Source organism: Theropithecus gelada, unplaced genomic scaffold, assembly GCF_003255815.1.
Source record: "Theropithecus gelada isolate Dixy unplaced genomic scaffold, Tgel_1.0 HiC_scaffold_15884, whole genome shotgun sequence".
Lineage (NCBI taxonomy): Eukaryota > Metazoa > Chordata > Mammalia > Primates > Cercopithecidae > Theropithecus > Theropithecus gelada.
The window spans coordinates 4,237,482-4,264,981 of record NW_020257641.1 but is presented as its reverse complement, the minus strand read 5'-3'; the positions used below and the strand labels follow the sequence as shown (position 1 = coordinate 4,264,981).

Genomic DNA, 27,500 nt, shown 5'->3' with positions numbered 1-27,500 from the left:
ATTTTAATTTTTTACCACACATTGCATTAGAACTCTTATGAAACCATGAAGCTTTCTAATTAGTTTGACCAAACATCAAGGCCACTTGCCTCTATAGGGAAAGCTAAATAGATTAAAAGATTCAACTCATAGCCCAGCTCCCATAAGTTCCCCCTTCCCTCTCATATCTCAGAAACTTTTCAATAATAAAATATCATGTTTGAACAATTTTGAGTGACAGTGCTTTGTGGCACAATAGCATTAAATGTGAACAGCTTAACCTCTACCACTGGTAAAGTCAAGTGTAGTTAAAATTGGCTAGAGATTTTTCAGTGCTTCTGTCTACTTGGTGGGAAGAGGCAGTAGTCCTTGCAAGGAATTGAGATAATTTCAATTAAAGTGACACATCTTTTGCTTTTGTTTTTTAAATAGATCGATTTGGGCTTGGCCAGCCAGGAAGAATACCTGGTTCTGTGAATGCCATGAGAGTTCTGAGCACAAGTACAGATCTTGAAGCTGCTGTTGCCGATGCTTTGGTAAGAGGCACAGTATGTATGTAAACAGAGTCTGTTTGAAATACTCATCTGCATTTCTCTCTGTCTTAACAGGAAATTGCCCCCAAATCAGGTTATTAAATCATCTTTGACACTCTTTAAAATTGTGTAACTGTTGGGTAAATTTATATTGTTATTGTTTGCTCCTTAAACTTTTATCTCTGCACACATATAAGTGAAAATGGACTTTACAGAAAATATTAGCGTCAAGTATTTCTTATCGGTGCTCTTCAGTATCAAGGAGCTTTTGATGACACTGGACTTCTCAGATGTCACTGGGCTTCTTTTTTTCTTTTTAACCATGTTTTTTTTTTTTTTCCCCTGGCACTTCCTTTTTTCCATTCTGTTGCTTCTATTGCTTTACAGACTTTGATGGCATAACCTAGACATTTTATTATAATAATAGGTAATAGAGTTTGAGGTTTGAAAGTCTTGCGTTTATTCTATTATCTTGTCCGTTTGATTTTATGTTGTTTTTCCTAAATCTTTGAGGATGTGAAGCAATGGTGGAGTATGTTTTTGCATCATTATAGTGTAATATCTGAAAACCATAAATGATCATGGATCCTTTAATTTTTTGGTTATGCCAAAAAGTTCCTTGGTAGAATCGGCTTGTGGTCAAATTGCTTTTTAAAGATGTGTTTCAGCTAGTCACACAGTCTCTTGCATATTCCGGTTTATGTGCTCAGCATTTGAAATGGATGTTCTTTAGAACTGTCTGATCACTGGCCTTGCTCTTGCTGTTTTAAGATTTATTCTCTTGTAAAGGAAAAAAGTATGTAATATCCTGCTTTCAGATTCTTAAGTTTTTAATCCAGCCATGTTTTGTCAGATCAACATTTTACAGTTTATGGCTATGGTGATTCCAGTTTTCGTTCCTTCTTGTCTCGCCCTCATTTATTCCTGCTCAGTCAGGTTCTTTGACAAGTATCTGTGAGCAAGCAGTTTGCTACTCTCATAATGCTTTTCCTGTAGGCAAGCTGCCTGGCCATGTTATTCCTCAACCTTATGTATAGAAAGACTTTTTTCTGGCAGGTGCTAGAGTTCAGAGTAATTGCTCTAACTATGGCTTTAAGAGTCAAGAGCTTGAACAGAATTCTCTGAAACTGTTTGTCCTTCCAAGTTGCAGCATTTAGAATCTGTATCTTATTCGTTCAGAGACCCTGGGAAGTGGAGGTCAAAGGGGTGGGAAATGATGGATGTGAAGCCCTTAGTTGAGATTTCCACTTAAGTCAGGGGAATTTCTTAGTTCTTTAAAGAACTGCATAAGGGACTGTGTGTAAAGTTCTAGGAGGCAGAATAGGACTTGAGAGTTTGAGCTTTGGCTTGACTTGACTTGAGCTTTTCTCTGAGCTCTGGCTCCCATTAGATTCATACTGCCCTTGTTACTTTTTGTCCAAACTTTAGTCTCTCCAAGTGACCTGCTTCTGAAGAGAAAACACAGAAATGGTACAGAATCTTTGCCTCACTGAATAGACACCACGGTGCCAGACAGAATGTCTCAGAGGAAGAGATAGAATTAATGGTGACCTTAGAGATTTGCCTCACTGGTATGGGAAAAGTTTTAGCAAAGAATTACAGCAAGTTACCAGAAGGTCTTCTGAGACATGGAGGAGGGTTAGGAAATGCCATTTTGAAAGCATTCTTTATTATTATTCGCTTGATATGAAACGCTTGCTAACCTGTGTTTTTGGTTTGCTAAGATATGTTTTGCTGTACACTTTTGTTGCAAGAACAGTCCCTACATATGCTTCTGACATAATTCTCTATGCTTTTTCCCCATCCTTCAATATTTTCCTGCCTACAGCTGTTAGGAGACTCCAGGAGCAAGGTACCAGTGCTTTAACTTTTGTTTTACAACTTTATTTCTTCTGTTGCAAGTATTTCTTTCAGAAGCTAGTGAAAACCAAAAAATATAGTATAGAAATTCTGATCTGAAACATGATTTTGCTGAATCATAACAGTGATTCACCATCATTGTTGTCTTTATTCATGGTGGAGTCAGTCACCTTTCATGTACATCTGTTTGAGTATTTATTTCGAATGTCAAGCTCTGCTCGTTCGCCTAGTAGTGTTTCATTTTATTAACTCAATTTGTGCCTATTCTTACGTCGTCATGATTTCATGAATGGATTTATCAACATTTTTCTTATTTTAGGAATCTGGTTTTTGTGTGACCATATAATTTATTATCCAAACAAAAATGCTTTTGAGATTAAAAGGGAGATGCTATTAATAATTATGACAATAGGCTTAAGGCAGAACAGTCCTGAGCAAGTTGGATTAATAATAATATGCCATATTATTAGAGAAGTGTATTTGTATGGTTTAAGCCAATAGCTATTTGTTTTGCTTCTATCAATTTTATATAGTTGCTGCTATATCATATTTATGGGTATAGCAGTTTTGTGTTCAGGGTCAGAGAAATGAATAAAGTGGGTATTATAGTCTACTTTCAGAGAAGCCTATTTGTGTTTCAAAACCCTAAGTCTTTAATAAAAGTGGCCAGGAGTTAGAAACCAGCCTGGGCAACAGAGGGAGATGACTTAGGAATCCTTTTACATGGGCTGCTTCTGCCACTGACATTTCAAATTCTGACTTTTTCAGGAAACATAAATATTCACACAAGTTTATCCATAGACCATGCTCAAGATATATTGCTTTTGACTGCGGAGGGGCTGTTGGCTGCATGTATTTGCATTGTGCCAGGTGCCCAGCTGAAATATTTAACATATAATTTCATTTAATCCTCACAACAAGCCTGTATGATAGGTATAATTATTGTTGTCTTAAAGATGGGGAAACCGAAGCAAAAGGCCTAGGAGGCTTTCAGAAGTCATGCAGCCCAGTCAGTGTTGGCACCAGGATTGTGATCTGTCTGTCTTCCTGTAAAGTCCACACACTGTACTAGAGGCCACACTCTTTCCTCTCTACTACAGAGTGCTTTGCTTATTAGTTATTTTACCTAATGGAAAACTGCTTTTCTGTTTGTATTTCCATAATCTGTAAGCACAGGAAAAGTGTGTGTGTGCATATGTCTTTCTACACTTAACTCTTTGTTGTAGATTTTGTTTGGTATGACTCACGGTCATTTCACCTTTCTATTTCTTCCTCAATCACTCCCATCCCTCATTGGTCCTGTCAGAAGAAGCCTGTGAGGAGGAGATATGAGCCGTATGGGATGTATTCTGACGATGATGCCAACAGTGATGCCTCAAGTGTTTGCTCTGAGCGCTCATATGGCTCCAGGAATGGTGGCATTCCCCATTATCTGCGGCAGACTGAAGATGTAGCAGAAGTTCTCAACCACTGTGCTAGTTCAAACTGGTCAGAAAGGAAAGAAGGGCTTCTGGGCCTGCAGAACTTACTGAAGAGCCAAAGAACACTGAGGTGAGGACCACAGCAAGAATATGAGCTAAGTTTGAATCCCCTGTTGAACTCTTCAGGGGCTTAAAGGGTTTTCCTATAATTAATGGAGTTTTCAAGAGGTCGCTTGCAGGAACAGGCACTAAAGGTACCAAGATGACTGAGAGACAGTCCCTGCCATCCAGAGGCTTTGAAATATCTGGCAAATATCCTTTTTCTCTTTCACTTTTTTTTTTTTTTTTTTTTTTTGAGATGGAATCTCGCTCTGTTGCCTAGGCTGGAGTGCAGTGGCATGATCTTGGCTCACTGCAACCTCCGTCTCCCGGGTTCAAGCGATTCTTCTCCCTCAGCCTCCTGAGTAGCCGCGCCACCACGCCTGACTAATTTTTGTATTTGTAGTAGAGACAGGGTTTCACCATATTGGCCAGGCTGGTCTCAAACTCCTGACCTCGTAATCTCTGCCTGCCTTTACCTCCCAAAGTGCTGGGAATACTGGCGTGAGCCACTGCGCCCAGCCCATCTGGCAAATAGTCTGTAACTTATTAGGCTGATAAAAGATTTAGGGTGGACACAGTGGCTCATACCTGTAATCCCAGCACTTTGAGAGGCCAGGGCAGGAGGAGCACTTGAGTCCAGGAGTTTGAGACCAGCCTGGGCAACAAAGGGAGACCCCCATCTTTTCAAAAAAGTTAAAACGTTAGCCAGATGTGGTGACATGCATCTGTAATCCCAGATACTTCAGAGGCTGAGGCAGGAGGATCACATGATCCCAGAATTGGAGATTGCGGTGCATTATGGTTACACCAGTGCGCTCCAGCCTGGGTGACAAAGCAAAACCTTGTCTCAAAAACAAAACAAAACAAAACAAAAACCCCATGTTTGGTTCCCTTCTGTTTCATATTTGTCCAGTAGATGTTATTTGAGAAATGTCTATGTACAGTATGCAATTCAGGTTTAAAATAAATAAATAAAACAACCCTGCAGGTTAGTACGGTTCATTATACTTTAGAGTCCTAGATAGGATGTTATCAGTCTTAGTCTGGAAAATGTTGATGCACATGTGCATATATGTAGCTTATAAATGTACATAGTAAGGAGGTAACAAAATGGAGCACTCTAGTAACAGCATTGTCTTTTAAATGGATTGTTTTTGCTTTTTTCTTTGTTTCTGTTTCATGAATTTTCTAAAGTAAGCGTGTATTATACATACCAAAAAAGTATGTGGTTATACCATATTTTGTCAAATCTAAGGCACCGTACACACACACCCTTATTTTTAGCCCTTTAATAAATGTCACGTGTATTAAACCGTGACAGCACAAAAATGTCATTGATTATAAGATGACTCAGTTACAGAGATGTGAAAATTAGAGAAAGGAGATGTGAATGGGAACTAAGAAATGGGCGACTTAGAATACATGAAATGCAGTCTACTTTATCCTTTGGATAGTTTTTGTAAGATAAGTTAATGGTCATAGATGGGCATCCGTCTTGGGTTCTGTAAGGCTAAGTGAGCACTGGCTGATAAGTCGCCCAGCTCTCACTGTGGCTCTTCAGGCCATCTGACTCCAGCCTCCTGTACTCATACCTGACCCCCATTATTCATCTGTTCATGAAGGCGATATAGGAAGTTTTGTCATGTGCCTTCTGAAACACAGGCATCCTGTGACGCTCTGGTCACCTGTCAGAAACAGAAGATGGTTTGTCACGATTGTTCCTCAAGAATCTGTTTAATCCTGGTGGTCCCACTTTGTAGATTCTTAGTGTTCACTAAGTACCTATTAAATAATTTCTAGGAATCTGTTGATTGGCATTGGTCTAATCTAGGTTATATCGTTAACAATATTGAAGGGTCCTTGAACCAACTGTCTCATCCACATAAGAAGGCATTAATCAGGGATGATTTGTGGAAGAGAGGACCCTTCTATCAAACTTTAACCATGGGACTTGGTGGTTGTCAAGGATCAGAAAAGACAAAGGGCACCAATGTGAAATGAATGTTTGCTTTGTCCTAGGTGCAGTAGAAGGTACAATGTGTTATCTTTTTTCATCCTCTCAGCAGCCACATGACATGGCTTACCCTGTTTGACCAATAAGGAAAAACCAGGCTTAAAGATAGCAGAGTACTTATTTATTTTATGTATTTATTTTTGAGACTGAGTTTCGCTCTTGTTGCCCAGGCTGAAGTGCAATGGCGTGATCTCGGCTCACTGCAACCTGTGCCTCCTGGGTTCAAGCGATTCTCCTGCCTCAGCCTCCTGAGTAGCTGGGATTATAGGCACTCGCCACCATGCCCAGCTGATTTTTGCATTTTTAGTAGAGACGGAGTTTCACTATGGTGCCAGGCTGGTCTTGAATTCCTGACCTAAGGTGATCCACCTGCCTTGGCCTCCCAAAGTGCTGGGGTTACAGGTGTGAGCCACTGCGCCCGGCACAGAGTACCTTATTTACAGCAGAACTGAGATTAAAATCCAGGTCTGTCTGACCCTGAAACACATGCTGTTTTGTTTTTTGCCTTTTTCGTTTTGTACCTCTCATTACAATGCAGGATAGACATGCTTTTTAAACTTTATTCCATTGCTTTTCAATCGTGGCATGTGGAAGACACAGCTGGGATAAAATGAAAAAGATTTTGGTGCATGGCTTTATCACTTCCAGATGTGTCCCCTTGAGTAAATCACTCAGTCTTAGTTTCCTCATCTTAAAATGAGAACCGATCTCTGGTTTTGTATTCCTATTTGATTTAGCTACAAATTAAGTAAGAGTTTGTGAAAAAAAACCTTGTTATGTAGATATAAATTATGTAAAGCTTATGTAGTTGACTGATCAAACAGATTACCCAGGTGTGGTAGTGTTCACCTCCCAGCTACTCAGGAGGCTGAAGTGGGAGGAACGCTTGAGCTTGGGAGATTAAGGCTGTAGTGAGCTATGATTGCACCACTGCGCTCCAGCCTGGATGATAGAATGAGACCCTGTCTCAAAAATAATACGAGTAGTCAATTCATTGAATCCTGTTTTATTTCTTCTAGTCGAGTTGAACTGAAAAGGTTGTGTGAGATCTTCACCCGGATGTTTGCTGACCCTCATAGCAAGGTAGGTCTGGAAGTCATGCCTGCCCTGTCTTTCCCCCTGCATGTCTGTGTGCTCTGTGTGATATACTATCCAAGAATGAGAGCGAATTCCCGATAGTGCAGTTCCGACCTTACAGAGTAACACCAGTTTCAGCACTAGTGTATGTTACATCTTTCAAAAACAGAATTCTTGGAAACTTACATGTGCATAAAATTTCAAGTTAATTAAGTGTGCTTCAAGTAAGAGTTATCAGGGAGAGAATCAGATGGTCTTTCTTACATTCAGCAAATATTTCTGTATGTCTCCTGTTAGCCAGACAGTGAGGTAGGTGCTAGGGTATAAGATCGTATTATAATATCATGCATTTTTTAATGTTATAGTATATAGTGAAGAAAATAAGTGTATAATTATTTTTGTATCCCATGTAGAATATGTCTGTATAGGACAAGATAGAAAAAATGAAAGTATTTAATGGATTTATTGAAAAACCAGATTATTTCTTAAAATAAGATTTTGCTGTTCCCAAGAACTTGCTGAATTGGTGATCACTTAGGTGGTGCCCACACCTCCTGAGGGCCATAGGGAACACTAAGCCTGAGGAATGCTTTTTCTGAGGAGAGAGTCCCAGCTGAGGGGGAAACGCCCATGCGTATGGGACAGAACACTTTCCAGGGGTGGTGGAAAAGGGGTGAGAGAAGGACTCTTTACAGAAATTTACTTGGGGTCTAGATTTTAAATACCATTGTTTGGGAGGAGGCCCTTAGAGACTATTAAATGCTTTTAGAGGAAGAAAGTAGAGGGCAGGATGAAGATTTAGGGAAAGGGGTAGATAAAGGACAAAAGTAAGGTATGGAAATGGATAGAACCTTAAATGAGCAGAAGCAAATCTTTAATGCTGACATGCAGGATCAACTAGTTTTCCTAGTAAAGATGGCCTCCTCCGAGTCTTCCTGGAAGAAAGAAACCGGTGGCGGCCAGAGAGCCCAGCCAGTTAGTCATCATCATCTTTCTTTTCCTATCCTTGCTTCCTCGTAGGAATTGTCCTTGAAATATCAAACATCCATCCACCCATTCATTCACCCAGTCATTTAACATTTACTGAGTAACTGCTTTGGGGCGGGGATATAGAAAAGAAGATATGGCCCCAGCCTTTTGAGGTGCTCATGAGCGTAAAGGGGAGTGAATGCAAGGGTTCTCCTCCCCTCTCCCCACAGCTCTCCTCACTCAGTGTCATTCTTGAAGCATGTCTTAAACTTTCTGCTATGACCCTCACAGCAAAGTCAACATTAACAATATTAATAAAAATCCACTGGGCACGGTGGCTTACACCTGTAATCCCAGCACTTTGGGAGGCTGAGGCGGGTGGATCACTTGAGGTCAAGAGTTCGAGACCAGCCTGGCCAACATGGCGAAACCCTGTCTCTACTAAAAATATAAAAATTAGCTGGGTATGGTGGCGTGTGCCTGTAATCCCAGTTATTTGGGGGGCAATCACTTGAACCTGGGAGGCGGAGGTTACAGTGAGCTGAGATCGCACCACTGCACTCCAGCCTGAACAACAGAGTGAGATTCTGTCTCAATAAAAATTCAGGAAAGACTGAGCTTAAACCTTTAAAGGCCACATAGATATCCAAATTTAAAATGTATCAAGATTCTTCTCTAAGGTAGTGTTAAAAGCAGTAAGATTTAATGCATAAGCATAATTAGATTCTTAAGATTTAAAACATAAGCACTATTAGATGGTTTAGAACATTGATAAATTTCTGTTACCTGTCACCCCTAGATTGCTGATTCAGAAGCAGAATGTGAGGATAAAGAAGGAAATTTGTTTCCATCAGAAGTCTCTTGTACAGTGAGTTTGGAGGTCTCAGTTTAGTTAATATTTGTTAGCTGCCTGTAAGCTAAGCCAGGAATCCCACAGCTAAATGACCTTTTTCCTGAGCTGTCTCACAGGAGACCCCTGGTGGTGAATAGTTGCTCTACTAGAAATGAGGCGGTATAGGGTTCATGGGCTGTCCAAGTAGAACAAGTTTCGTTAGCAAGGTAGGGATACTCAGTGCTACTTTTCTCTCTGAAATTGGTTCAGAGATATTCCACTATGCACTCTATTTTGCCTTAGCAAAAATTATTACACAACAGCATGAGAATTATGTTAATATCTTTTATTCTAAGCTGTAACCATCTGTTACTTTATGATAGCTGAAATTGGTGTACATCAAAATATCTGACGTGAAAAGCAATAGCTACACACTAGTGAGTAGGTGTTTTTATTGGCTTATTTTATAATAGTATGTGTTGACTGCTAGATAGTGAATAAGAATACTATAGAATTAGGACACAAGGATTTGTTGTTGTTTAAGAAAGAAAAGCCTTCATGATTAAACTCAGAAAAGTTCATTTCTCTCTGTACTGCTTTTTAAAGACGTATATTGAGGGAGGAGAGAATATTTCATTGGTTTGTAGCCTTTTCAGGTTTTCTTAAACGCATGAAAATGGTATTAATTCACTGCCAACTAACATGGAATTTGTTTTGTTGCATGGCCTCGTTTGCGGTGGAATTCACAACAGAGAGTAAGTTCCATTCCTTTTTCCTTTATCTGTTTTCTGCACTACATTTTCCTTCTGTACTAGGAACAGTTGTTGACAGTGTTAACCTAAGTTACAAGAGTCTGGGCAAAGCACGTATGGGCATTTTTAATGTTTTGTAGACTTTGGAGGAAATTGTGAATTCAATATGTGAAGTACTTGGTTTTCATTTGTGTCTAGGTTTTCAGTATGTTTTTGGAGACTCTTGTGGATTTCATAATAATTCATAAGGATGATTTACAAGACTGGCTTTTTGTTCTTCTCACACAATTACTTAAGAAAATGGGAGCAGATTTACTTGGATCTGTGCAAGCAAAAGTTCAAAAGGCTCTAGATGTCACAAGGTAAGTGTTTAAGAGTTAGTTTTGACATTACAGGATACTTGTAGGTGACTTTTTGCCATTCTCTTTTGTTACCCATGGCGTTTGTCACTCACTTGAATATCTTTTACTCAGTTCTCACTTTCTGTTGTTGACATACTTGTTGACATGTCTCACCAATCCATGAAATGAAATACCATATCTTCCTTGTGTTGATATTACTTTTGTATTTAAGACATACATAACAAACAAATGTAAAACTTTGGAAATTGATTCTCTTCTCATTAAAAAACATTTAAAGAAAACATTTAGAATATTTGTTTACATTTTTCTGAAGACCTTAGTGTTTTTATTACTTCAACTTACAAGTCATACTAGAAATTGTTCTATCAGTGTATGATGTAGAGTTTCCATTGGTCCAGGAAAATTCTCTAAATTGACAGTACATTGGCTCAGAGATTAATAGCACATTTGCAGTAGTTGTGACCCTTCTGGCTGTTATGAGAAAAGGAAAACTGCTGAAACCCAGAAAAGTTAGAAAAGACTATGTGCTGCTGCTGTTCAGAAACTGCTTCTCTATCGTCTGCGCAGTTGTGGGTCCTCAGTATGCAAGTATGAGAATTAAAAGATCTTGGAAGACACTTTGCAGTAATGTCTTGGTTGTGATTTGGTGGAATATGGATGGGGGGGAATGTCAAATTGGTGAACTTTTTTAAAGAACAAAGGAATAACTTCCAAGTGACTCAGAAAATTATCAGGGCGATAACTTTTATAAGTTACTACAACCTGGAATAATTATAGTTATCATAGAATTTCAAGATGAAAGGACCTTAAAGATGATGCTCATTTTATCAGTGAGAAACAGACACTTTACCTTGACTTTGTGTTAGTGGCTGTTTGGGAATGAAAATCCAGGATTTCTGATGATTGCACTGTTGTCTGTTCTTATTGTTGCAGGCTGTCTTGTGGGTGTGTGTCCTCACCTCCTGTCAGGGCAGGGGGGTGGTATGGATAGCACTAGAGCCTTCTCTTCCCTTTCTGGCTCCCTTGACTAGCACAGTAGCATATCCTGCCCTGCCAGCTTCCCTATATGTGCAGCTGTTACATGACTCTGACTTCCAAGTATGCATCTGTTCCTCTACACCATGATGCCAGCTGTTTTCTTTTGGCCCTTGACCCTGTCAATCTGTGTAATTGCATTGCTCTAGAATTCTATTATCCAGAGAGATTTCCCTTCTGGTTTTTAATGAACTCAAAGTAATGTACTTGCGTCTGTTGGTGAGGCCTTAAAAAAAGAATAATAATAAATAAATAAGAATGAAAGTAACGTACTACATTTGCAATAAAGCCTTCAAACTTTGTCATTCCTTTGCATGGCTAAACTTAGTGGAGTTAGGGGGCATTACAGTACACCATTATACCAGTGAATTATAAAGGTTTAGCCAAGATTGACTGAGGGGTAGGCTGATAAGCTGGTATAATCGAGTGGAGTAGATAGGAGGGCTCTTGAAAGGCTGGGGCCAGTTGTGACCACATTGGGACATGGGCTCAGTAGTACCAGACTTTTAAAGAAATGTGAGAAATGTGGATTTGGGCAACATATTTGAGAATTTTTTAAGATACTGTGAAGGCCAAATAAAACACATATGAGCCAGACTTGGCCTATAGGTCACTTAATTTAGGTGAATTAACCAATGACCAGATCCATTTCATATTTTTAGGAATGGTAGGACTATTAAGATTGTATTCCTAAACTTTGGTGATTAAGGAATACAGTTGTGACTTCCTGTTAGTTTTCCTGGATGCCCCTTTAAGAGTCCTCATCTCAGTAGATTTGGTCTGAGTGCCTAAAGCATTTTTAATATTCCCTTCTTTTTCTCAGCAGTTGGGATACACAGTTGTTTAAGCTGATCTACAATAGTCAGTGACTATTAATAGGAGGTTTTAGTGATGGCTGAGAATTGCTTCTCAGTTTATAGACTTCAGTGCTAATCTGCCTCAGTTTCCTTTCCTTTGCCTGTGCCTAACAATGGCGTATTTCCCGATTATACACACCCATTACTGAAATGTCTTCTCCATCCACCCCATGCTGCCAGAAAAAGGGAGGGACATTTTGTGGGTGGCTTGTTGACAGTCACGTAAATCAGGTATACTAAAGTGTACTTTCCTTCCCGAAGCAATCTTCAGAGATTCCAGGGTACAACTAGATGGTGGGAGGAAAGGGTACTATTGGATCAAATTCACTTTTTATTAGTAATTGTATGTAGGCTAACACTGGTACCTAATATATGCCATGTGCTTTTTATTTTTGTTGTATGATTTTATTTACTTTTCAAATCAATTCTATTTGCTTCATTTTAAAGAGTCAAACCTACTTCTTTATTTTACTACATTTATGTAGATTGGGAAAAATCTCTAAGGGGGTCCAAAGAAAGCAGTGTAGATACTTGCCTTGCATTTATCTTTCCTGTTAATATGGACGTTACATCACCATTTTCCACATGGGCCCCATTGTGCAATTTTTAACTAATACTAGTAATTACAGCATTTTAACAGAAAGAGCACTGACTCTCTGGCCAAGAGTCCCTGAGGGCTACTTGATTGGATCAGAGATGCATGATGACCACGAGAAATAAGATCAGCAAAGGCAAGAATGGAGCAAGAGAAGGGGCTCCTGGGGCCCCAGGCTTCTGTGTGTGATTTGTGGCTGGATGGGAAATGTTTTGTCGCCGTCTCACAGGCGACACACTTTTGTGGTGTGCAGGGACCCTAAGCCGTGACCAGGACCAAAGAGGATGGTGCGGTTAGTTTAAGCAGGGTCAGCTGTAAGCAGCCCAGTCAGGATGTAAAAATGAGATTTGGGTAGCAGAAGCGATTTTTATGTTGACGCAATATCCAGAAAGGTAGCTGGAGGGAAAATGAGCAACTCCCTAAAAAGGCGGGTAGAAATTTCTTCCTTAGTTTATTGCTTAGTCTTAATTTTTTGAATAGCCACTCAAAGTAAGTTCAGTTTGTGTTTGGGGACTGCAAAAAGATTTTCCTTTTTCCATATTTTCTGTATAACATGTATTACTTTACATAAAACGAAAAGCACTGTTAAAAATGTGAACAGGGTTTTACATACATTAACTTACAATGATATGCTTTTGTTAAATAGTTTTATATTGTTTTGTAATAAATTTCTTTAAAAATCACTTTTTTCCCACCATCCTAGGGACTCCTTTCCATTTGATCAACAATTTAACATTTTGATGAGATTTATTGTGGATCAAACTCAAACTCCAAACCTCAAGGTCAGTAATTATTTGTCGTTACAATTCAACCCTGGAACTCAAATTTGCTTAAATTTTCTTTTGTTTGTACATGACCCATGTTTAGCTATTGTGAATAAATCTGCTGTGAGCATTCTTGCTTGATTCTTTGTGGACATGTTCCTGTTTCTCTTGGTTTGGTACCTAGTAGTGTATTTGCTGGTTCATTGGATAGGTATATGTTTAGCTTTTTTAGAAACCACTAAAATGGTGGTACCATATTGTATTCCTACCAGTAGTTTATGAGAGCTCTAGTTTTTCTGCATCCTCACTAACATTTGGGCAGTACTAGTCTTTTTCACAATTAATATTTAAACTAGAAAATTAAGACATTCTTATGTGTGGAAATAGGTATCTTGTTGGAATGTTTAATATTAACATTCTAAGCTATGCAAGTTAATTGTTACATGTTGTGGAAAATCATACCTGTAATAACAAGACCAAGTTTGAGGGAGGATGTGTGTTAATTTGAATTAGGTCACGTTCATTGTCTGTTCTTTGATCATTAACTTTTTGGAGGTTTTAGGATGAGCCTAATAAATAATTACCTTTTTCTCCTGAAGTCAAAACTAGTTGAGAAGTTGATGGTGAAGTTAGGGCAGAGCATCAGCTTGATTACTGAAAATGCTGCCTTACAGAACATGGCCTAGAATGTGTGACAAGACTAGAGCTGAACGTACCCTGCAGTCAGTGGCAGAGCTGGAAATCCCACAGGCCTCTCGCAAGGGCTCCTGCCCCGGAAATGTCTTGCAGCATAGGTGAGGGGGAGAGCACACTTCTCTACAGGCACCTAAAAATGAAGAGAACTGGAGTCGTGTGCTTCTTCCTGTCCCCAGACTTACCAGTCAGTCATTTCATGCTTTTTCCCCTGTTGGATGTCGCTCCATGTGGAAACTATCAATACAGGAGAAAGAAAGGAGATCCCTCTCAACAGGGTTTACTTTTCTCTAGCACCTGATAAGAACTGTGTTCAAAGATGCATCAAGTGTACTTAATGTTTATAGTTATTGGCTCTTTCAGGTCAAAGTTGCAATCCTGAAATACATTGAGTCTCTGGCCAGACAGATGGATCCAACAGATTTTGTAAACTCTAGTGAGACAAGGCTTGCTGTTTCTAGAATCATAACCTGGACAACAGAACCAAAGAGTTCAGACGTGAGAAAGGTATGTCCGAGAGAACTGATGTATAATTACAGATTGTTCCTGGGCTTGTGGTAGACAAATGTATTTAGAAACTTGAAAACCACGCCGCCCACACACAAACCTTTTGTCCCTAAGGCTCTGCTGTTGCTCTTTTCTCTCTCTGGCTCTGCCCAGTTTTGAACATAAAAATGAAAATCTGAGCTCTTGCACGATGGCCTTGTGGTTTCCCCAGGCATCTATTTTATATATTTTCTAATATGAAATCACTAGTAAATTAGTGTCTTTTACACAGATGTTTGTTTTCCTTATATCAGTTTGTAATACATACTTTGAAGACAAAATTGCAGACCTAGGGCTGGCTGGCTACAGGGTCCCTGATCGTTAAAATGTAGTTGAAAAGTTTGATAAGATGCAATAGATTCTTAAAAAAGAGCAAACGTCTTTCAATATGTAGCACATAAGTATGGGTGTGATATGTGAGTATGTGCTTCTGCGATGGAATGTTACTTAAGTATTGCCTGCTACAGGCTGAAACATATTTTAGATTTGCATATTACCTCGATTAGGGCCTGTTTGGAACAAACGAGCTTTGATGATAATGCCCACTCCCTGTGGACGTGCACATTAGAATATTTGAACAAGGACTTATTGTCCTTACTATTCTATTCAGAACATTACAGATAATTTTGAATTATTAGCCTGAGGCTCCAAAAACCTCAACTTATTTTAATACTAGCTCAAGCCAAATATAAATAGAACATTAGATATCTTGCCAGAAATCACTTCGTTCATTTACTGTTTGAATGAGCTTCAACACTTGTTTCAGTTATTTTGGATTATACAGTGTTACTTCGCAAAGCTTTATCTCCACTGACGTGCTACTTTCCATGCCTGCCCCCCTACTTCTCCTTTCCCATTGTGAGGTGTACTTAAATCCTCACCTTCACACCTAACTTATACCTAGGTTCTAGGACAATAATCCTGATCTTCAGAGGAATTTGAGAAGATTCAGATTTAATAGTTCCCAGTCCTGGCTGCAATTAAAATCAACGTAGATTTCTGAGCTCTATTCCCAAGGAATTTGATTTCATTGGTATAGGGCAGAACCTAGACACTCTGTTGTTTTTTTGATGGGCGTTCCTTTCACTCTTGGCTGATTTTTAATACACAGACAAGGCCTAGTATTTTGGGCCATGGCCCTGGAATGAACCTCAAGACATACAGACTACTGATGTAGTCTTGATCTGTTTCTTGCAAATTCTCTTGCTAGGCAGTGTTGCTCCTCAGTATCTTCAGGACTAGGCTTGGCCTCTGTGTTCCCTGGCATCTTCCCCACCACCCTGCCTTGGACCTAGAGTTTTTGTGCTTCCTCTAAACCCACTTTAGTGGTTAGGGCCCTGTTACCCTGGGCAACTTCCTTCAAACTGATGGAATACTGGCCTGGTTTTCTGTATGTTGTCACTCAGTGCACTCTGTATTAATCATAGAAAGCTTCCTAGAGAAGATAAGATTCATCCTCAGATGTGGAATATGGATGCAGTTTGCTTAAGCGATGAGTTTAGGGGAAGGACAATAGTCCTGTTTAAGAAATGAGATTTGTCTGGGAACAGTGAAATAGACTGATATGTCTGAAGCAGAGGGTTTGGGAAGTTGAGCAGTAAGGAGACTGTTTTGCTCACCCTGCATGCTCAGTGCCTGGCATATGCCTGGAGTAACATAGTAGGCATTAATATATTTTGAATGAATTAATGAATGATAACTACCCATATGGAATGATTTCATTTCAAATGATATTTTGAAGCCATCATTTTTAAAACCATAGTTTTGGAAGTTCCCTTCTTTTGACTTCTTTATTCGTTTTCTATTGTATAACAAATTACCACATACTTCCCTTGAAACAATACAGATTATCTCACGGTAATAAATCAGGAATCTGGCATGTGTTCTCTGGGTCCTCTGGTCGGTGTCTCAGAGGCTGAAACAAGATGTCATCTGGATCTGCAGTCTCATCTGAGGCTGAGATCTTCTTCCAGCTCATTGGTTCTTGGCAAATTTCAGTCTCTCGCCGGTGTAGAACTCAGCCGCCTGCTTTCTTGCTGACTGTCAACTGGGGAGCCATTCTCAGATAGTAGAGGCTACCAGGAAGTTTGCTTATTCAAAGCTATCGGGAGAATACATGAAGAAATAATAACTAAGAAACTCCCCAAATTCGACAAAAAACATTATACATCTAAGTAGCCCAACAAACTAAAAAAATTTGGATTTTTTGTTTGTTTGTTTATTTGTTTGTTTTGAGATGGAGTCTCGCTCTGTCACCCAGGCTGGAGTGCAGTGGTGCGATCTCAACTCACTGCAGTCTCCGCCTCCCGGGTTCAAGTGATTCTCCTGCCTCAGCTTCTTGAGTAGCTGGGATTATAGGTGCACACTACCACACCTAGCTAATTTTTGTATTTTTAGTAGAGACGGGGTTTCACCATGTTGTTCAGGCTGGTCTTGAACTCCTGACCTCGTGATCCGCCCGCCTTGGCCTCCCAAAGTGCTGGGATTACAGGCGTGAGCCACCGCGCCCAGCCAAGATCTTTTAATAAAAGGATTCACACCTAGACACATAATATCTAATTGCTGAAAGCCAAAGCTTGCTGAAAGCAGCAAGAGGGGAGAAACTCATCCCATGCACAAGATCCTCAATAAGATTAACAGCTCATTTCTCTTCAGAAACCACGGAGGACAGAAGGCAATGGATGACATTGAAGGTGCTGAAAGAAAAAAAGCGATTAGCCAAGAATTCACTGTTTGGCAAAACTCTAATTCCAAAATGAAGGAGAAATTAAAACAAAGCCAGCCATAGAATCTCTCTCATTTTGAATCTCCCTGATGCCCTTTTTTTTTTTTTTTGGTGAGACAGAGTCTTGCTCTGTCGCCCAGGCTGGAGTGCAATGGCCCGATCTCAGCTTACTGCAAGCTCCGCCTCCCAGGTTTACGCCATTCTCCTGCCTCAGCCTCCCGAGTAGCTGGGACTACAGGCGCCCGCCACCTCGCCCGGCTAGTTTTTTGTGTGTTTTTTTAGTAGAGACGGGGTTTCACCGTGTTAGCCAGGATGGTCTCAATCTCCTGACCTCGTGATCCTCCCGTCTTGGCATCCCAAAGTGCCGGGATTACAGGCTTGAGCCACCGCGCCCGGCCTCCCTGATGCCTTTTAAGGGCTTGCCTGATTAGGTCAGGCCCACCCAGGATAATCTTCCTTTGGATTAACTCAAAGTCAACTGATTAAGGGCCTTAATTACATTTTTCGAAAATCCCTTCTGCCATGTAACACAGTCATGGGAGTGATATCCATTATATTCACAAGTCCCGCTCACTCTAAGGGTGGGAGGGATTATATAGGGTGTAGTACGTTATGGGGAATCTTGGGGGCCGTCTTAGTGTCTTGACTACCAGGACTTCGATGTCTCTTTTAGGGGGTTGGCAGAAGGCTACCGTAGTTATTCCATAATTCCTTGGCTCTTATTTTAGGAGGGAGCTTTTTTACCTATCTATGCAAATTATGATGTGGTTCAAGTTACTTAGCAGACGCATTTCTGTGTTCTGTCACCTAGATTTTTTTTTTTTAAATCATCTAAGATATCCGTGGCTCTAAACTATTTGGCTTTCAGTAACATTCCGCACTAACTAGTAAAGCATTACTTTTGATTCAAATAGTTGTATCATAGGACAGTATTAAAATAGATGTCCTCAAACTCTACATTAGGGCGCTGCAGATTAATCCTTTTTGGAGGTAGTTTCACTTTTATTTAAATTCCCTGTTTTGATGTACCATCCATTGAACATTTATAAATATAGTTGCTTTTGTCAGTGATGCAGCTGCCTTACCCAGGAATATGAGATGTTCTTGAAGTACTGTCAAAATGAAAGTAGTGCCTAAATAAATTAAAATACTTAGAAGAATTGTGATATAGCATATATCACTGCTCTAAGATCTAAAATTGATAAGATTTAAAATTATTTTAAAGCTGTATAAAAATAAAACTAATACCATTCTTATCTAGATCATTTAGCACACTAAACGTAAAATACATGTCTGTATAAATAAACTTTGTTCTGCCTCATCCTTCATTTCCAGAGTTTTTTAAAGGTTGTATTAGGGATTATGGAAATCTTGGTGATTTAAAAGCATTTTGTGACCTTAAACCAAGTTCTTCTGTTAATGTCCTGCTTTAATTTTTTTAGGGTGGGTGTTCTAAATACAGAAGAGCCCTTCAGTCTGAAATTTATACAGTAAATTCTCAGACTCATCTCTGGAGAATATTTTATGTAAACAGAGTACCTGGGGACTTTTCAGACATTCTCTAAGTCCATACAACCATGTTTGTGAAAGCACTTTTGAAGCATTTTAAACTAATACAAGCTGATATAACTCAGATTCATTGATTTTAGCATTTTTAATATTTTGTTTTCCTTCTTAGTATATTGGGGTGTTTCACATTGTGGAGGGAGGGGTGCTTAAATTGTTAAGGTGTTTTTAAAATCAAAACACGAACGAATCACCAGTGAGGTGTGCTTACCACACTGAGACTGGTTTGGACAAGACGAAAAAGCCCAACCCAGTCTGTAACTGGCCTACTGTATTCCAAAAGTAAACTTTTCCATTTTCTCAGTGTGGGAGCCCTGACTAATTTAGTTGTGTGATGAAACTATGCAGACATACACTAGACCTTTCTTAATGCACTGTATTGACATAAGATAATAGTATATATTACTGATAGAAGGTGGGTTCTGGAGTTTGACCTCCATTTGACTTCTGCGTCTGCCACTCACTGGGGTCAGAGCAAGTAATTTAATCCCTGAGTTCTTGTTTATTGTCTATAAAATGGGAATAATAATACTTGCCTCAAACTGGGCATGGTGGCGCGTGCTTACAATTTCAGCTTCTTGGGAGGCTGAGGTGGGAGGATTGCTTGCACCCACAAAAAGAGACCCATCTCTAAAATACATAAGTAACACTTGCCTCAGGCATTACTAAGCGGATTAAATTTTTATTAATATATTAATAAAATATATTAAAAACTAGACATTTTATTTGCAGTTGCAGCTCTGCTATTATTTTTTGGTGATTGTTTTGGTTTTGCTGCTGTTGTTATTTATGGAATAAACTGAGTACCAGAATTTTTTCTAAGATTAGGAAGCCATGTGATCAGTCAGAGGGAAGGTGGTAATGGCAGTAGAATTTTAATTGTATGTTTACATGTTGGAATTTAGAATGCCTGTATGTTAGCTTATCACATGTGATTCTCTTTGTCAAATGAAGCAACAGATTTAGCCCCCAAACCTTGTTTTGAGAAGTGTGGGCAATGAAGGCATGGCAAAGAAACCTAGAAGTATAAAGATGCTGTTGGCTAGAGCAGGGAGAAGTATTAATGCATAAATTGCATTGAAAAGGTGAGATTTCTAATTGACTTTAAAAAAATATATGATTATAAAGGCAGCATGCCTCTAGTCTGAAAGCTAAGGGTTTTACTATCAAATAACTGAATCTCAGCTTAACTGTGACTGTGAGTCTCTTTCAAGTCTTTTCTTGTTGTTGTTGTTGAGACAGTCTTGCTCTGTCATCCAGGCTGGAGTGCAGTGGCACGATCTCAGCTCACTGCAACCTCCGCCTCCCAGGTTCCAGTGATTCTGCTGCCTCAGCCTCCTGGGTAGCTGGGATTACAGGCACATGCCACCACACCCAGCTAATTTTTGTATTTTTAGTGGAGATGGGAGTTTCATTTGTTGGCCAGGCTGGTCTCAAACTCCTGACCTCAGTTGATCTGCCCACCTTGGCCTCCCAAAGTGCTGGGATTATAGGTGTGAGCCACCATGCCGGACTCTTTCAAGTCTTATTTGGACATCTTCCATTTCATCACCTGAAGCAAGAATACTACTTTTAAGTTTATTAAGTAAAAGACCTAGTGATGCTACTGAGGGTTAAAACTGGCAGCTACTGTTATTATTCTGATTCTTCCTAACTTTCAATCATGTGTGTCTCGCTGATTTTATCTAAGAAGCCAAATGCTTTTGTAGCTAACAGATTGCCATGTTTAGGCACTTTCTGCTTCTCTCTGATTCAATCCTCCCACCTTTCCTGTTTGCCAGTCCTCGCTTCAGCGTAGTCGAGTAGGTGAGGATTTCCCCACTAGGTCAGCTTCAACCTGCTCTGGGCCTGGAGAAGGAAACTTGGAAGAAAGTTGTAAACAGGTAGATTGAAAACTGTGTACTAATTTCAAACAGCACACTTCACTGTTTGCATTTTAGATTATTAATACCAGTTGCCCTTATGAAGGCACTGGGAAGCTTTTGATAAATCTAAAATTAATATAATACTATATCAGCGTGTGTATGTGTGCCTGTGTCAACCTTTGTGTTGTGGTGTGTTTTATGATTAACTACCTTCTCAGTGATATAGCCATGTTTGTGTCGACTGCTACCATATTTTAATAGAATAGTAAAAAGGAGAGATAGTAGGCTGGAGCAGTAGCACACGCCTGTAGTCCCAGCTACTTGGGAGGCTGAGGCAGGAGGATTGCAGGAGTTCGGGTCTGCAGTGCACAGTGATCATGCCTGTGAATAGCCACTGTACTCCAGCCTGGGCAATATAGCAAGACCCCCATCTCTTGAAAAAAAAAAAAAAAGGAGAGATGCTAAATGAGAAATGACTGAAGGTTTTGAAATAGTTTCTCTTTGGTGACTTCATGAAGCAATTTTTATTGAGAGTCTGAAGGGAGCAGTGAGTTGTTTAATAAATTGGAAAACTCTGCTTTTCCTCTCAAATTTTGTTTTCCCAAATTAATAACAACACTGAAGTGTTTGGCAAAGCTTTATTTTGGTCTGATCTGCTAGGAAGAATTCCTTTCTGCTATAAGGTGTGCAACATTCAAGACAGTTGATGTCCCTGGGAGTTCTCTTCATATGGTAGCAGTGAGATATGAAGAACCTTTTACAAATCCCACCTCTCAAATTCCTCTATGAGGGTGTGTGTGAGAATCATTTCATTTTAAGTTGCCATGTGATCCTTAAAATAAATTGCCCTAGGGTTGCCCATTAGAAAAAGTCAGCAGTACTCTTGAGTTTTTCATCTGGCTGCCTAATGGTCTTGCCTCTTACGAAGACAACAGTTCAGATATGCAGACAAGAACAGTGGCGTACTCCGCTTTTTGAGTCACTGGTGAACATGAGCTATGCCCCAGGCTTTTTAAATGCATCTCTCCAGCCCAGTTCTATATCTGGAATTACTTGTTTAATGAGATCATATTGATGGTAATGATAAATATAACCCAGTTTTCTTCCTTGCTTGGATTCCATTTTAACTTCTCACTAATTCAGAGGGTCAGAGATAAAATATTTGAAAATAATAACAGTCTAATTCCTTGCAAAACTCTGATATAAAATCTTTTAAAAATTGGATACTTGGGCCGGGCACTATATGCCTATAATCCCAGCTACTCCAGAGACTGAGGCAGTAGGATTGCTTGGAGCACAGGAGTTCGAGCTGCAGTGCACTGTGATTGGACCTGTAGATAGCCACTGCACTCCAGCCTGGGCAATGAGACCCCCGCCTCTTTTCGTAGGAAAAAAATGTATATTTCAATGATACTTTCTACCAGTTTCTAGAACTTGGATCTTATTTTTAAAAGATTTTACTTTGGAAATACTTTAAGCTACTAAGTTTATAATTTGCATCATGAAAAGCCTCAAGTTAGCTTGAGACATTAGATAACATTCTGGGAAGAAATATTGTCTCTTAAATAAAGGCAGTGGCACATTTGACATAAAAAGCATACTATTCAAGAAGGTAATTATATGTTTTATAACCTTCAGATGCCATTTTCAGTCAACAAAATTTAAGTGCCAATATTTTTTAATTAAATTGATGACATTGATGTGTTTTTCCTGCTGCAATTCCAGGCTGCTGCTTGCTTTCTTCTTGTAGTGCATTATTTTTCTGCATGCATTGGTTTTTTCCTAACACCTAATACAATGTGTTTTAAAAATATGCAGGCTATTTCGCATGAGTTTTGGAAAAACTTGTTCTGTTATACAAATGTACATATCAAATTAACAGTACATTAAATTGTTGGTGAAGTAGATTCCTTCAGATAATTTGTTTAAAATGTTTCCAAAATGAAATGTAGAAAAGCATATTTTAGTAAAATCAATAATAATGTTTTTTGCCCATGTCATAAAAATATTTTGGCCACTTATGATTTAATTTGGGTGGAAAAGGTATTGATGACTGTATTTGAAATTAAAGGGGGGAAGAGTAATGTACTTTTGCCCAATGCTTTGATGAATGATTTCAAAATGTTAAAGTAATTTTTGATTATATTTTTAAATTCATAATTCTTATTTTTGGTTAAATACCTTTGGGTTTTTGGATTTCTTTTCCTTCTCCATGCACAAAATAGTAATTTTGTCCTAACTGGACGTATAATTAATTGTAGCCTTATAAAATCCTTGAACTATTTTGTGATTTTTATTTCCAAAAGATTCTCTCTGCAAGCACATTTTTTGTGTAATATTCTATGTCATGGAAAGAAATTCTGAATAATTACTGCAATCTTAAAAATTACGGTCTTTGGAAAGACTTTATGTTTGTAAAATCTTTATGGTTAAAAACGAAAAAGAAGTGATTATATTCACAGACAGTTTTTTGTGTCTTTTTCTTTCCCTTGACTCTTAGAAATTAATAAGAAATGCCAATTAGTATTTACTAAATTTTTTTTGGCTTGGCTTTTGTAAATGAAAACTATTATAATTAATTCCTCAGGCATTGTGCTTTAAGCTCAGATTGCCTGCTACTAAATCCATAGAAAGCACATCACTTACTAGAAGCCCAAGTCTTGTTGACTACTCTTACTGCTTTGCCTACCTCGCTACCGCAGTCATTACAAGCAGGCTTGCAGTGTGTTGACTCAATTAATAAGCAAAAGTAGAACATTTTCCAAAAGGCAGAAGAGCACGTTTTTAATGTAGACTCCTTCAAAGTCCGGTTTGCTTCTCAGAAGTCTCTCTCCTTGGTTTATAGGTGTAAAAGTAGAAGTTTTTCGGAGGTATTTATACTCGTTTTCTCGTGTTTCTTAGTCAAGAGAAATGTGGCTTCTCAGGATAACCTAATGCAGCTTGTTTAAAAATATGTGCTCTCCAAGGTGCACTGAGATCCCTGTTCAGTTCTGAATTATTCAAGTGGGATCAGTCTTAAACTTTTTAAACTTTTTAATTGTTTCATTTAGCTATTTACCAGCTTCCTTCCTAGTACCAGATAACGAAAGAAAAGTTCTAGGAATTTATTATTAGTGTGCTGTGGAATTCCAAGGCCAGGACATTAAAGTGAAGCCAGAGTTTATTTTCCAGATTGAAGTCAGACTAATGATTGATATTATTTTCTTCAGATGCTTCTTTGTTTTTGATGCCTAGAATGCCCTCTTGTTAGTGATTTTATGTATAAAATATTTTTTAAAAACAACTTTTATCAACATTTTGATGAAGGACCTATTGTACGTTACATAGATTAATCATGGTTCCTTTTTCTAGGCAGCACAAATTGTGCTAATCTCTCTGTTTGAATTGAATACTCCTGAATTTACCATGTTACTTGGTGCCTTGCCAAAAACATTCCAGGATGGTGCCACCAAACTCCTGCACAACCACCTCAAGAATTCCAGTAACACCAGTGTGGTGAGTGCTTTGGTCACGGTTGGTGCCTCTGTGATGTCCATGACCTCTGCGGAGCCATTACCTAGAACCTACTCTCATAGAGTACCCCGTTTCCTTGTCCTCTTTCGGGAAATGCCGAGCATCCTGAGGATGGGGCCATCCTGAGCCCCGTGAATGAATGAATCTGATATTTAAGTATGGCCTTTTTCCTTAGGTTGTTCAGTCAGCTACGTTTTCACTAGGCTATCCAATTAGTCATTCATTCACTGAGTTGGTCTTATTTTTCAACACTGGAAAGATGCAGATGCTCAATTTTGTCTGTCACTCTGGCACACCCAACATCAGGCACTCGACTCCAGGAGTGCCTGTATGATGATTATGCATTTTTGGTTTATATGCACTTAAAATTGGCCTTATGATTCTGAGGGGCGGGGGAACCATCCTGGGCAGATTCTACCCATTTATTTACATGTGGATTAAAAGACCAAGGAGAGAATAGAATAATATTCTATGTACAGCACTGGAATAATGATGCCTATTCTGCTTCACCCCAGGGCTCTCCAAGCAATACGATTGGCCGAACGCCCTCCCGACACACCAGCAGCAGGACCAGCCCCCTAACCTCACCCACCAACTGTTCCCATGGGGGTCTGTCTCCAAGGTAAGGTCATTTCTTTACTTTCCACAGAATTAAACAAACTAAAGCACCTTAATTGCTGTGCAGCCTATTTCTAGATTTTTTAGACTAAGCTAAATAACAAAAAGAATATTGAGTATCAAGAACCATGGGTTCTAGTCCTCACTCAAATTGTAACTGTATAATCTTCCGCAAAGGGGTTAACTTCTATGGTAAGATGAGTGGTGTGTGCTGAATGTTCTCTGGTTCTAGTAGCTCTAAACACTCACTGGTACCTAATAGTACCTACAACTGAAAGTTTACATTTAGTACTGTTTTGCATAGAATCCATGTAGAAGCTCATTACCTGTTCTGCAAGTGGTAGAACCTGAAGGTATTTAGTCATCCAAGCCAACTTGTTATAGTCAGTTACACCAAGTCTGGGATCGTTTTTTAACCCAAGTAGTCATTCTAAACATAGTTGCTGTCATGTTTGAAGCAGAATGCTGCTCTGAAGTACTGTGATTTAGAATCTGAGAACTAAAATTGGGTCCACATTTCATACTCTTATTGGGACCATGCAAATATTGGCCCTATAGAAGCTGAGGCAGTGACTTAAAAAGAGAACCTGCTTTGTCGGGATCTTTAGTAATACTTCACCATCTGACCAGAGCCTTTAGAAGTCTGTGTGGTGGCTTTAGTGACCCCCCTCACATGAGCTGGGAGTGACCCATGGCCCCACTCAAAGTAGTTGCCCTACAGGCGAGAATTTTGATGAAAGAGCCAGTGTCTGGACCAGCAAGGGGCACACATGCTCTGTCTACAGGATTAACTCTTTGGGATCACTAACAATACAAACCAGTAAGCTTTTGTCCTGAAGGCTGCTGGCACCGAGATCTGAAAATGAAATGAAGTACGACAAGTATGCTGTTTTCCTTTTAATAGGACCTTGTTACTAGGAAGATATCAAAACATAATTGCTTTTACATTTAGTTTTTTAAATGATCGAGAGTCTCCCACACTTCTTCCTTATCACTCTAGATTTCCAGTTCCTCATATCCTTTAAATACTTTGGAACATAAGAAATGTGTATTTTCCTCTTGGTGAAACCAAGTATTTTCTGTAGCTGTCTTATCTTGCTGTTTAGATTGCCCTTATGTTTACTCCCCCAAATGTCTCTCTGCACTATATTTAGGTAGATGGCAATGTGATATTATGTCTCCAGATTTGGTCTGTATTGTCATGGCTTCAACAGGCTGTTACAATTAAAAAATTGAGACCAGAGACTAATGAAAATATGCTTGACTTTCCCCAGGTGTGACTGAGGTTTAGCCATTTTTTTTTTTTTCCTTAATACTACCATGTATGTCTAAAGAATATGGTGGTACAGTGGTGACAGTAAAATCATAAAATTGTCTTTCCTAGTGGAGAAACTTATATGCAAAACTTGAATTTTCTGTAAATTGTTGCCTCTGTCTAGAAGAGATAGTTACACAATATTAATTGGGAAGTCTTTTCTTCCATAACATACAGTTCATACGTCTTTTAGTTATTGCATTCTTAGGGTGGCACATTCTTTAGATAGTAAGTCAAAAGGTATAACTCATATTAAGCATTTTATTATTATTTGTGCTACTAATCTAAGTAAAAACTTGTTAATGCTGTTAGTATCATTCATCAGAGCTGAAACTGGCTAAGTCAATCTCCATGGGTCCTCAAGTCATTAAAAATTTTGTTTTTCAAGGTCATTATCCCTTCTTAATTGGCCTCATCTTAACTTTTATTTATAGTTACAGATCAGTGGAGGAAACGAGATTTATTTTCAATATTCGGTAGTTCATGTGTGGTCTAAATATTTTCTTGTTTTCAGATTCTTCTTTAGGGAGTTATTTATGTAGTTTCTTTCTTGGAAAAATACATTTTTTTAAACTTGCCATCATTCAGTGCATAGATAGCCAGATGGCCTCAGCCAACTTGAGCTCACGGAAGAAATAGTTTTTCTTGCAACTAAAACTGTCCGGCAGTGGGAAAAACTGCCTCATGTTATCATGTCACTAGAAATATTCAAATAGGCTACATATTTTCTAAAGGAAAATGATAAAAGAAATGGATTACTGCACTAAATAGAATTGAGTAGGTTACCTCATTTAAGGAGACTATAGAAAGGTAGACAGATCTGTTTTATATAATCTCAGCTATTTTTTCTGAGCATTGCTCTTAAATTGTTGATTTTCTGCAACCTGCCATTCCTTTGAGTTATCTTGACCAAACAGTGTTAGCCTTTTATTCTGTAGGGGAAAAGCTATTACCAATTATTTGTTTTCAGTCAAATTTATTTATTTATTTATTTGGAGACTGAGTCTCACTCTGTCACCCAGGCTGGAGTGCAGTGGCATGATCTCTGCTCACTGCAACCTCTGCCTTCTGAATTCAAGCGATTCTCATGTCTCAGCCTCTTGAGTAGCTGGGACTACAGGCCTTCACCACCACGGCAGGCTAATTTTTGTATTTTTAGTAGACGGAGTCTCGAACTCCTGACCCCAGGTTATCCACCCACCTCTGCTTCCCAACGTGCTGGAATTAAAGGCATGAGCCACCACACCTGGCCTGTTTTAAGTCTAATTTTAACTGTCAAAATGAACTTATACTTGGATCATGATGATAGTAAGAAACTATTCTAAAATGATAAATCTGATAATTGTTTAAAAATACCACTAGCGGCTGGACATGGTGACTGATGCCTGTAATCCCAGCACTTTGGGAGGCCAGTGTGGGAGGACTGCTTCAGCCCAGGAGTTTGAAAGTAGCCTGGGCAACATAGTGAGATCCTGTCTCTACAAAGCGTAAAAAGTAGCCGGACATG

The 27,500-nt window shown here is 39.1% G+C and overlaps 1 protein-coding gene across 7 annotated transcripts in view; it reads left to right on the top strand.

Annotated features, from left to right (window-relative positions):
- The window catches only part of LOC112617142 (CLIP-associating protein 1-like), a 304,701-nt gene that overhangs the window by 233,050 nt on the left and 44,151 nt on the right, over nt 1-27,500 (top strand). For 2 of the 7 annotated variants that reach the window (XM_025373874.1, XM_025373872.1), the window contains 10 exons: nt 412-515; nt 2,341-2,364; nt 3,679-3,923; nt 6,929-6,992; nt 7,590-7,592; nt 9,738-9,901; nt 13,092-13,170; nt 14,209-14,352; nt 23,899-24,042; nt 24,576-24,682. In XM_025373874.1, the coding sequence (XP_025229659.1) occupies nt 412-515; nt 2,341-2,364; nt 3,679-3,923; nt 6,929-6,992; nt 7,590-7,592; nt 9,738-9,901; nt 13,092-13,170; nt 14,209-14,352; nt 23,899-24,042; nt 24,576-24,682 (1,078 nt within the window). Of the gene's footprint in view, nt 1-411; nt 516-2,340; nt 2,365-3,678; nt 3,924-6,928; nt 6,993-7,589; nt 7,593-8,754; nt 8,824-9,539; nt 9,543-9,737; nt 9,902-13,091; nt 13,171-14,208; nt 14,353-23,898; nt 24,043-24,575; nt 24,683-27,500 lie in introns of all 7 variants that reach the window. The other 5 variants (XM_025373873.1, XM_025373876.1, XM_025373871.1 and 2 more) reach the window with 4 other exon arrangements.